Source organism: Schistosoma mansoni, chromosome 2 (genome assembly GCF_000237925.1).
Source record: "Schistosoma mansoni strain Puerto Rico chromosome 2, complete genome".
Lineage (NCBI taxonomy): Eukaryota > Metazoa > Platyhelminthes > Trematoda > Strigeidida > Schistosomatidae > Schistosoma > Schistosoma mansoni.
Genome location: NC_031496.1, coordinates 28,398,845 through 28,412,071, shown reverse-complemented (window position 1 = coordinate 28,412,071; position 13,227 = coordinate 28,398,845). Strand labels below are relative to the sequence as shown.

Here is a 13,227-nt window from a genome sequence, read left to right as displayed (position 1 = left end):
AAATAACCATTAATTTCACTCATAGTCTATTCTACAGAATCATAAGCTTTCGTTTGATGTATGATTCACTGCCATAGCCTTTTCTGTTCAAAAGCTATTGTAATTTAGACGTAACCTTTTGTACTCTATTTTCTACTCTAATCCCCCAGTTTTGGACATAATTGTATTTTCCTAATTATTGTATGCTGTAGTCAGGTTAGTCATCTATTTATTCATGTGTTTTTTTACACTTATCTGAATTCGGGCACCAGATCGGATTTTGGAATAAAGCAAGTAGTGTTTCAGTTGCCTTGCTTTCTCTCTCGCGGGTGCATGTCAGACAATCAGGTGATAGAATAATTTTCGTCTCTCTACCCCACTTCGAACTCACGCATACTAGCCTCAAGGTTAAGCCAGTCAGCCTATTGTGTCAAGGTCTTAATCTACACTAGACAGAGTCCATCCTCGGCTCGAAACCGCGTAGACAGTATGCATAGGATCAGTCAACAATATAGATTCAGTAAATGGACTTAATCTCGCACAACCATTGAGTGCACTCTACCACAGTGATGCTCAATCAATTGTGATTAGGTTGTTTATACTTACTTACATACTTACTTACTTACGCATGTTACTCCTAATGGAGCATAGGCCGCCCGACCAGAATTCTCTAACTCATTCTGTCATGGACCTTTCTTTATAGTTATTTATATTATGCATTAACATAATGTGAAACTGTATATTTCTTTGTTAAACATGAATATAACTTTACTTGTGAGGGTTTCTATTTTCTTGTTATTAATATTATGGACTGAAATCAATCAGTCTCTTCCTCTATCGCTGCTAGACAATCTAAATTTACCATAAACTGTTTATTAATATAATTCAAATGTGAAAATAGGTTGACTACGTACGGTCCTTTATATCAATAATGAGAACATACAAAAAATTACAAATAACTTCATATAAGTTGTACAAGTCGGTAGATCTACGGATTCATTAGTTTAATGAACAGTGTGTTGACATTCGAAGTTATAGGTACTGTGTTCAAAATTCAGTGTTATTATCAAAACTGGGATGGAGATTAGTAAGACTAACAAGTTCCAAATATGATTTAACAAGTGTAATGGATTTTGCTGCTAGTCACAATTAAACTTGATTGAAATGACTGTGCTTCCAACAAATATTTTTTGCTAACATTGATACACAACGAAAACTGTTTTGAATGCAATTCATGGATTCAAAACTTGTTGACTTTAGAGTTGAAGATAAAAACATATAATTTAATATGTAGGCTGCAGCACAAAGCACTTCAATAAGTTTCCTTTTCTTATTTCATTATCAATCCTGACGATAAATATTGAGTGATTGCCGGTTAGATACTAGCATTTCACAAGTTGACATGTGAATAATATTCATTGATTGCAATGCATATTGCCATCAACCACGATGTCTCTGATTGCACGTTTTTGTAACTTGTACAACCAAATGTCGTAAACTTTTCATAAATGCACCTGAACAGGTTATACAATCGATTGACATAATGATGTGTTGAAACAAACAAGGAAAGGAATAACTTGTTGAAATGTCTAGATGGCAGGAACAGGTAGCCCAGATATTCAAGCAGTCTATGATTTACAATAATTGGCTGATTAAAGATCATTAGCTAAAACTATCAATTCTTTTGTTTTCAATATTTAGTATCGAACATAGAGTAGTAAACAAGTAAATATAGACTGTTTAAGCAAGATCTGCTATTTCCCATGTACAAAGAAACAACAGTTCATTTTTCTATGTATTTCAAAGATTGTCTACTTCAAGTCAATTCATGATGTAAAATTGTAAATTTCATTTGATTGTTAGAAACAAAAAAAGGCTCAAAGGTAAGATATAAGATTGTTTCTACACTGGGTCACAACGAAAACCGAGACTAAGCATATAGATCGAATACATATAAGAATTCTAACTCAAGTTTGTGCATATATTGAATAAAGTATGACTGTGTTTATGTATATAAACGAGTTATTCACCATAGCGACTAGTTTGTCCTCGGGAATACTTCAACTTCTCTAAAACACCTATTTATCACTTTTGTGATTTATATCACTTTTATAATAAACAACTGCGTTTATTCTAAAATCTGATGTTTTTTGGTCATAGCGAATTTCGATATTTCACAGTATCTTTTGCTGAACAATTACATAAGAATTACTAGATAGAAAATGAGTAATTCTTTTTCTTTTAAAGTAAAGTATGTTTCATTTAAGGGTTTTTATGAATTCCAACGTGTTTGATAGCTGATTCAACCTAGTATTGCACAAGCAGATGCTTATCAGTACTCAGTAGCTAAGTGGATAACGCAATGGCGTTTAAAGCAAACTGCACTGAGTTCGAGTCCCAGAGTGGACATCAATTCTTGTACATTCAGCCAACGAGTCCAAAATGGGACGAAACGTATGTCATGGATTGCACTGCTAGTCACTATCCATCTTTGTTTATAAGCTTGTGACCTAAGGTAATATCGAGGCAGTCCACGTAAGCTGTACATATGCCAACAAGAGACTGATCAACTGAAGTCCTAAATAACGATGGGAAGATACAAATAAACAACACCATGTGAATTTACAACTTATTATGGTGTAAAAACCTTTCATATTATATTTATTCTGATCTTACACAACTTGATTTTATAAGAAGGGATAGAAATGTTCACTAATTCTAGATAGATAGATGAATAGCTGGTTTCTTCAGAAGCTAGCTATTATTATTATTATATCAGCTGATGATATAATGTTGAATTGTCACGATAATTACACTAATTATCATCTTCTATGCAGTTGTTATTACTCTTATTACGACTATTTATTAACCAGTCCTTTCATAAATGAACATAGTTAACAAGATAGTTATTTCTACAATTAAAAAGATGGACAAATACTATTTTCTAGTATTCTAATCCTCATCTGGACATCAAAAAAAGCTTGGAACTAAGCGAAAAAACCTTTTTAGTGTAGATATGTAGATATATGTAATTCCGAAATTTTAAAACATTTATGGAGTAAGAGGGGGGGAAGAATATGAACATCAACTAAACACGATATTATCATAAAAACAGTTCATTGTCAGAAGGGGTTTCGCGAACATTATAGTAATTTTGATAATTAAGGTCATGAATCAATTGAAGATAGATCACCCTTCTGATAATAATCAACATATGCTCATTAGTGATTGGCTCCATGTGGTATTTCCTGGAGTTCTAGTGAGAAGCAATGACCAGTGGAGTTGAACCAGGTCTGTTATGAGATAGTAACTCACTGAAGATAATGATGGATGTGTCGCTCAGTTTCGTGGATCGGTCGAAGTTAGACATTGACCTGGTAGCACTGGACGGCTATTTCGTCCTATTTTGTGACTCCTCAGCAGTGAGCATCCCCGATCCCGTATCTGATTCGTTGTTACTTAACAAACAATTCACTGTAGATCTCTTAATTTAACTAAGTCTGTAAACCAGTACAAATCGCAAATCGTTCCAATTTTATCAAATGTAGATATATACAAAACATACGTTATTTTCTGTCATGTAAACAAACATATCTTCCTGAAGATGTCTAGATCATGGTATTGATATCTTAACATGTTAGCTATTTAAAATATGCTAATTTACAAAACGTGATCAAAATGATGATCAACAATAAAATTTTATTCTTAACTATCATTGTCTACTTAAATTATTTGTAAAGATTCTAATTGCCAACTCGTTTTTTTTGTCTTATTCTACGTTATCCCTTTAAAATTTATGCATAATTAGAAGAGTAAGCCAGGAAAAAGAATAGTTTAGAAGACATTTGATCATCAATATCATTATCACCACACACACACACCATCCATGTTGTATATCCTGATCTTTAAATAAGTTCGAAAAAGAAAAGTAATAATTTGACATTCAGCATTTTGTAACCTCTATTTTAAAATCTCATGTATATTTCTCCATAGATCAAATATAAGATAACAAAAAACAACTATTTATTATTGAATGAGATAATATGCGTTCACATGAAAATATTTATCAGTATGGAGTTGTGGAGTTTGTTGAGTTTAGATTGACATCATGAATGATTAGATGTTAGGCCACCATTGAAAACCATTTCACTCACTGATCCAAACAAAGAACAAAACATATCTACTACAATCATTTGACTAACTATAATGAACCACTTTTACTTTAGGAATATCATGCTCATTATATATTGAGTATAAGTTATATTGCTACAACCTACTACTGACATACATTTAGAATATAGAACGTTATTTTTTCATGAATAGAAGAAAATATGACGACATTTAACTTAACTTGACCTTATTCTAAGCATTACACATGTTGTATAATAAAATGGAGAAATACAGCTTATATGACCTTGTCAGTCATTGTTTTAACCAATCACATTATAAATGACAGGTAACATTTGGTTATGACATTAGTACTAGTAAATTTCTTTGTTTTGTTTTGAAAATATCCTTAAATTAAATGAATTACAATGAAGGATAATAAATGAACAATAATCATTATGAATTTATTTGATGTTGTTTGCTCGTGTCTTCCCATTGTTCTTTAGGACCGTAATTGATCTATCTCTTGTTGTCATATGTGCATCTTATGCAAACTACCTCGATATTGCCTTAAGTCACAAGCTTTATAAACAAAGATGGATAGTGACTAGCATTAAAATTCATATTCGTTACTTATTTACTTACGCCAGTTACCCCAATGGAGCATAGGCCCCCGATCAGCATTCTCCAACTCACTCTGCCCTGTGCATTCCTTTCTAAATCTATCCAACTTTTCTTCATTCTTCTCATGTCTGTCTCCATTTCTCGGCGTAATGTGTTCTTTGATCTTTCTCTTCTCCTTTGGCCTTCACAACTCCATGTGAGGACTTGTCTTGTGACGTAGTTGGGTAATTTCCTCAATGTGTGTCCTATCCACTTCCAACGCTTCTTCCTGATTTCTTCCTCCGGTGAAATCCGGTTTGTTGTCTCCTACAGTAGGATGTTGCTGATAGTGTCTGGCCAACGGATCCGAAGTGTCTTGCATAGACAACTGTTAATGAACACCTGTATCTTCTGGATGATGGCTTTCATAGTTCTCCATACAGTGGAACTCATACAGTGGAACTGTATTAACAATTCATGATCATTATAGATTCAATATTGAATAACTTCACATTTTCACCTTTCTTAGTTGGGAGATATTTCATAAGTTCATCGATTTGATAACTATATGATACAATAAAATTTAAACCTTCTATTAAGATTGATCTTTGTAACAATGTATATCTCATTCTTGAGATGGTTGAAAGAAGTTAAAATATATAGGTTCGATAGTTATTTCTTGGTTAATTAGTTAGCGTATTGTTGCTAAGTATTTACTAAATAATTATTTTATATTTTTTATTTAACCCCAAGTTTGTCATGTTTTCGAACCATGAATTGATTCTATATTTTCTACCATTCACTTAAGAATCTGTTATTCAGCTTTGTATCACAGTTACTTATTGAAATTTACTGTCTGCAGTATAATGTGATCTTGTATTTTCCCTATATAATTTATAGACGAGTTATTCGTCTAAATATTAATCATACTAGTGATACTACATTTAGCCTTCTAATGTCCTGAATGAAGTTTAATAAACGTGAGAATTAATAAGGTTATTATGGCATATGAAAAAGAATTCTTACTGAAACTTTGAACTTGAATTTCATGTAGTTATAAAGATGACCATGAGTATTGCTCTTAGCAGCCATTCCATAAAGAATTCTTATCATGCATAAAATTGAACAGATCTAATCATATATATATATATATATATATATAGTGCTCGTCGCCACTAGCGATTGAATGGTTCAGTGAGGTCGTTTGATTGGTGTCGTTGTAGTGGCTTTCCCTTTTGATTGATGCTGAGAAGATGATCTAATTTGACTATTTAGAGAAAGTAAAAGTCGTAACGTGGTTTCCGTAGGTGAACCTGTGGAAGGATCATTATCATGACCCAAAATTATATAATGAACCATGCACCTAGCTTCATACTGACTGCATGTACACTACCTTAGCGATATTTACCCTAGGTTTCAATTGTTATTATTATACTCACAAAACTGAAATCATTGCATGTTCCCTCTTTTTAGTCCCGTGAGAAATTATTGTTGAAGTACTTTGCAATGGTCATCCGATCTACTTAGATTGCATAGTGTTTATAACATTGATTATACAATAATGTTGGTGTATATAACATTCTATTTTGTTTCAATTAATAGTTGAAAGCAACGGATAAAGATGTCAATTCTACCATCACATATTCAATGGAAAATGGTGTTGATTTAAATACTACATTAAAATTTTTTATTAAATCAAATGGTTACGTGATTGTTCAACAGAAATTAGATTATGAACAACGTAATATGTATAGTTTTACAGTACGTGCTAGTGATGGTGAATTTTTTGCATTAGCTCGAATTGTTATAACAATTTTGGATGTAAATGATGAACCACCTGAATATGTATTAAATCCACAACAATTAACAATATTGGAAAATAAACCAGCTCAAACATTCATTGGTCATGTAAGTATATTTGCTTAAAATTATAATCATAAAATGTATTATTGTTTATTTTGTGTATAAATGTAAATTGCGTTCATATCACACAACGGATATTGAAGATCAACAGGCTTTGGATACTTGGTTTGTTGTGGATCAGGATAAGTTCACCTATAAGAAATCATTATTCTTTATGAGATATTTACATCTCACAGCAATCGAAATACTTACTTACGCCTGTTACCCCTCGTCGAGGAGCATAGGCCGCACACCAGCATTCTCCATCCAACTATGTCCTGGGCAATCCTTTCCAGTTCTTTCCAGTTGTTATCTATCCTTTTCATATCTGCTTCTATTTCCCGACGTAGTGTGTTCTTCAGCATTCCACTTTTCTGTTTCCCTTCAATATGTCAAGTCAGCGCTTGCCTCGTGATGCAGTTTGGTGATTTCCTCAATGTATGCCCGATCCACTTCCAACGTCTTTTCCTAATATCCTCATCAGCTGGAGGCTGGTTTGTCTTCTCCTACAGAAGGCTGTTTCTGATGGTATTCGGCCAGTGAATGTTGAGTATTTTGCGTAGACAACTGTTTATAAATACTTGTACCTTCTTGACAATGGTTATAGTAGTTCTCCAAGTTTCAGCTCCATACAGTAGGACTGTCTTGACGTTCGTGTTACAGATTCTCACTTTGCATTTATTTGAGCTTTTTTGAGTTCCATATGTTCTTCAATTATAGAAATGAGGTCTTTGCTTTGCCAATCCTCGCCTTTACGTCTGCGTCCGATCCTCCTTGTTTATCAACGATGCTTTCCAGGTACGTGAATGTTTCCACCTCTTCCAGAGTTTCTCCATAAGGTGTGATTGCGTTGGTTAGTGTTCTCCGTGTTGTATTTGAAAATCTTGCTTTTTCCTTTGTGAATGTTGAGGCTTTCTGATGCCGAGGCTTCTGCTACATTTGCTAGATCGAAATACAGTGACTTTTATTTTCGAATATAATCGATCAACAATATTGCTTATTCATCATCACCATGTGATCCTTTCAGTGATAACCGTTTTATTTTTAACTTCAATGAACATCACATATGCCACCTTATATAATCAGTAGTTATACTCATTGTTTACACTTTACTAAATACAAAATGGCTGACTGAAAATCCAACTTGGTAATAATATTTAAGACTTTTCTTCAGTATAAATATGATTTATTCTAGTTATTACTCGTAACTTTACCGAATGAGAATAATACATTCTATTTGATTATATCATTCCTTATCTACAGAGTTATTAAGTTGGTAAATAATTTACAATAAAACACATAGACCGATGAAAAAAGGGGAAATTTCATATAATTCCATTAGTTAAAATATAGTAACTGTCGTCTAAGTTCAAAAGGTTTAATGATCATTTCAGAGTTCGTGGTCCTTCATGTTTAATATATAATACACAACTTCTCTTCACATGGTGGTGGGTAGCCTATGATCCTCCACGAGGGGGTAACAGGCGTAAGTAAGTAAGTAAGTAAATAAGTAAGTAAGTAAGTGAGTAAGTAAGTTAGTAGGTAAGTAAGCAAGTACGTTCTCCCTATTTCCAGGAGATATTTTAGTTTTTATGTGATTATAATTATAGCTCAACATTTTTAATTATCATGTTATACTACTATAATATGTACATCTATAATTAATCTTTATTTCTACTTTTGTAATGCTGTAAAATCATCAACACGAAAGTAAATTGTTAAAAATCTTATTTACTGTGGGTGGCCTTGTGATGATGAATGAAATTTCTAGAATTAATCAAGAGGAAATCTGAGTTAAACATTCATCTTAGTTTGGGACTCCATAGTAATAGGAATTCACGACCCTACTGGAGATCCTACCCAGGACGTTTAGGTCTCGCTTGAACTCTAAATTCTGAGCCGGCATCCACTTGTTTAAATTTCTTACTTCAATCAATTTACGATGTGGCGCAATCATCTTTAGGTATCATTACTACGTAATTGCTTGACAGCTGATACAACTGAACTCTGCTAGTCATGACTTCTATTGATATTAGTTATCACTGTGCTTATGATTTATATTCTTCACATTCACTATAAGACCCGAATTTCTTGGTTTACATACCCAGTGGTATCTTGGGTGCTCACTACTGAGAAGTCTTAGGCAAAAACAAGTCAGCTTGCCAGAACTTCTTGATTTTTAACGAATATTTAGTGAAGATCTGTCTGTGGTGTATTCTGTAAAATTTTCGTTGTTGAAACTTACTTGCTTACTTACGCCTGTAACCCCTCATGGAGGAGCATAGGCCATACACCGCCGTTCTCTATACAAATCTATCCTGGACAGTTCTTTCCAGTTGCTATTCATCCTTTTGATGCTGCTTCCAATTCTCGACGCAGTGAGTTCTTTGGCATTCCTCTTTTTCATTTTCTTCCAGGATTCCAAGTTAGTGCTTGCTTTGTGATGCAGTCTGATGATTTACTCAATGCGTGTCCTGTTCACTTCCATCGTCTTTTCTTAATTTCCTGATCAGCTGGAAGTTGGTTTGTTCTCTCTCACAGCAGGCTGTCACTGATGGTATCCGTCCGACGGATATTCAATATCTTACGTAGACAACTACTTATAAATACTTGCACATTTTTGATGATGGTTGTGGTAGTTCTCCACGTTTCAGCACCCTACAATATAACTAACTAATTTGACGTTCGTATTGAAGATTGTGACTTTGATATTGGCTGACAGTTGTTTTGAGCCCCATATGTTATTCAACTGAAGGAATGTTGTCCTTGTTTTTCCAATCTTTACCTTAACGTTTGCATTTAATCCTCCTTGTTCATCGATGATGCTACCCAGATACGTGAAACCGTCAACCTCTTCCAGAGTCTCCCCATCTAGTGTGACTGCGTTGGTGTTCTCCGTGTTGTATATGAGGATGTTGCTTTTTCCCTTGTTTATGTTAAGGTCTACGGATGCAGAGGCTGCTACACTGTTTGCCTTGACCTGCATTTGTTGATGTGTATGGGGTATAAGAGCCAGGTGATCCGTGAAGTCCAGATCGTCTAGTTGTATCCAATCTGTCCATTTTACTCCATGCTTCCTCTCCAATTTCAAGGTCTTCATAATCCAGTCAACCACCAGAAGAAAGATAAAGGGAGAGAATAGGCTGCATTATCTGACTTCGGTCTTTACTTAGAACATGACTGTCAGCTGTTCTCCATGCACGACTTTGCATTGTAGTCCGTCATATGAATTCAGGACGATGTTGACCATTTCCTCAGGTACTCCATAGTGTCGAAGAAGTTTCCATAGTGAGTTTGTCAGTATTAGTCTGATAATTTGGTCTTAATTTCTTGATTTGTATGTAACCCACATAACTCATATCAAAGAATCCCCGACCTTTTTAATCAACTTTCATCATATTTATTTTGTGTATAATATCTTGTGCATTATAAGCAGAGATTGATGATGGATAACAATGAAATTCGAGGATGTGCGTTTCATCTTATTTCGGCAATTGGCTTTGTGGACTCAGTATCTAAGTGGATAACGCGAGAGGGTTGGGAGCGAACGGTACTAGATTAAAGTCCCGGAGTGAACATCAACTCTGAAATGCAAGTACATCCAACTAACCAGCCGTAATTAGGACAAAACGCACATCGTGGATTACACTGTTAGCTACCATCCGTCTCTGCTCAAAAATGGTTGTAAACTAATAACAGTATCGAGACAATCTATAGAAGATGTACATATCTCAGAAGAGGTTAATCAATTGGAGTAGTAAACAGCAATGAAAAGATTTAAATAACCAATATGAATGAATTATTTTGTACATCGATCTATAACTTTATAACACAAAATAACACATGTATGTGATGACGGATTATTTCATCTTCTGATATGTGTTTGTTAGAGCTGTTACATCAACAGATTTGGGTTTTGTGAGTAGTCAACACTTCGACACAATCAACTTAAACTATCGATCAGTTATTGTACAATCGATTTAATCCAAGCAAATATTTTGTTTGGTATAACAACTGGCAAAGAAAGATTTAACTTCGAGTATCACTTAAAATTTTAATATGTATATAACAAATAGGTTGGTCACAAGATTCTCTTAAACAGATTAATTGAAATGTTTAACAAAAAATTTAGAAATGTCTGAATTCAGCACTTAATATGAAAATATTGAAGGTCGATTTAAATTACCCAGTTTAGACCTTTTGAGAGAAAACAAATGAAGTTGGGATAATATCTATGGTCGACTGTGATCTGGAATACTCTTCTGCATTCGGGAAATTATTTTAAAAAATCAATTTTATTGTAAAGTATCTAGAGGACTCTTTTTATTTATTAAAGCTTAATGAGTAAGACTATAAAGATCTGAAGTTGACAACTTCAAGAAGATGTTTATGTTTCTTCTTCAGTCAGTATTTTTATATCTATTATAAGTTGTAGCCTTGAGCACTATTAATATATAACGTAATGATACCGCCAATTGGAGAGACAATGATTTATCGACCGGACCAACGAAGCATAAACTCGTACGATCAGTCTAAAGTCTTTATCGGTCCTTCTTCCTGCCTAGCCCTACCTGTTGGGTCCATAACACTAATCTCATCTTCTGCGATATAAATCATGTATACAAACCAAACAGACCACATCGTACCATGAAGTAGGAAACAACAATTGTACATGATCTAGCCAAAAGTGGTTGCGAATGTGGGAGATTGTAATTAATAGACTGGGCATAACTGAAGAATAATAAATCGTATAATAATAGTCTATTGATCAATATAAAGCTTATAATAAGAGGAACGAGAATATACATAGTTTAGTTACATAAAAATTATACAATAAAAATATTTGTATCGTACTGTTCCATAAATAGTTCTCAAAAGTTACCATTCATAAGTCTCGTCGGGACAACATCAAAATGCATGAATCAATATTTCATACGTTCATAAAACACACAATTTATTCCCCTGAAACTTATTAAGTACGATTGTGGTGGTCGATATTCGATATTATCCTTAAACTTCATATATTGTTCGTCCTGATAAACATTACTCGATAACGCCCCCAACGGTATATAAATCAGAAGGCGAATACGAAGGGTTGATTGCGTTTATTATTGGACCACACACAGATATCCAAATTTACAGGCAGGTTAAGTAAGTATGAAAGAGTAGTGCCGTAAAGCAGGCGAGTGAGTGTGAGAGTCGAATGAGCGAGCGATCAATTGATCGAGTCAGCGAGTAAGCGAGTACAGTACAGTAAACAGGATTAAGATGTACATATATATACAAATGGAAATGCATGAATCATCAAACCAATTAAGCGATTAATAGTTAAGCTAGCAGAATGAATACATGCGTAAGCAGTAAGCAATGCTCAAGCGTACATAATAAAGGTACAATAGTATAAATAGGTTGTTATTGTACGAATGACTGTCAGTTGGTTAAGTTAACGAAAGGGCTTAGCCAAATTAGATGTAAGTAAACTCAGTTGTATATGAGCTGCTATACAATAATGATGATACAAATGTTTCTATTTAACTTATCTACCGGTTTTCATCATTATACTCGGTTCTAACTTAATAGAGAACGTTCACTGAGTAATTGGTACTTACATTTCTATGTCAAATCATCATTAATTTCGCCATAACGGAGTTATTTTATCTTAGTACTAGCATAATTATTTTCTTGCTAAATCTTAGTTAATAGTTAAACGATATGAAAAGCGGAACAAATCGGACTGAAGTTTGTGATTCCTTTTTACTGAAGTGTCTTATTGTTTTTTTTCTATAGTTCTAATCTGTTGATTTATCATTAAGGCAAATCGATTGTTGTTGTTTTTCAATCATTAAAATAAATCAACTTGTTTAATGAAAGAAAATATCTATGCTCAACTCTAATTTTGACTTTGAGAGTTTTGTAATTAACTTTCAGTGCAATGAATAAATGCTTTTTTTATTAGTTGAGTTCATGAGCCAAATGAAGCTAGACCAACATGAAAAGCCTAGGAGAACTGGACGGCGGTTTCTTTCTAGTATGGGACTCCTCCACGATCCCACCCACGGGATTCGAACCAAGGACTTGCTGGTCTCGAACAAATAATGACAGTAACAATGATAATAACAATATTGATAATAAATATGTTATGTCTGTAACACATCCTTTTTGCTATACCGCGTACAAATTGAGCACTCGAACGCTTGAACCCTCCAAGTCACAAGTCAGAAGGTTAGTAGGACGGGATCTTATTCCAAACAGTGCCAAATATGGTACAAAACACTCAGGTAGTAGTAGTTTTTAGTAAAAACGAAATAATCATTACAGTCATCCAATCCGCATGCAGTGGTTTTCAAGCAGTTGTCCAATCGGATAGCTACACTTGAAGGTTCTAGAATGTTCTTTCAAAAGATGATTGGATGTAATGTCTTAAGCTCTTTCTGAGCATCTCAGAGCTTCGTTGAATTCACCGGTAGCCGTCCCTACAAATTATGAAATATAAAAAATAACCGTACTGAAATTGTATAACATTGTATTAGGCGGTTCAAACAGGAAAACGTTTTCTTGACGAAATTCGAAGTTCATAGGCTCTACTCATGGTGGAGTCTTAGATACTCATTATTGTGAAGTCCTATACTAGAAAGG

General features: G+C 34.0%; 1 protein-coding gene across 1 annotated transcript in view; it reads left to right on the top strand.

Annotated features, from left to right (window-relative positions):
• Smp_125510 (putative cadherin) overlaps positions 1 to 13,227 on the top strand; it is a gene marked incomplete at its 3' end in the record, with an annotated part of 79,313 nt that overhangs the window by 21,684 nt on the left and 44,402 nt on the right. The window contains exon 4 of the mRNA XM_018796291.1: positions 6,292 to 6,597. Coding sequence (XP_018650518.1) covers positions 6,292 to 6,597 — 306 coding nt within the window. The remainder of the gene's footprint in view (positions 1 to 6,291; positions 6,598 to 13,227) is intronic.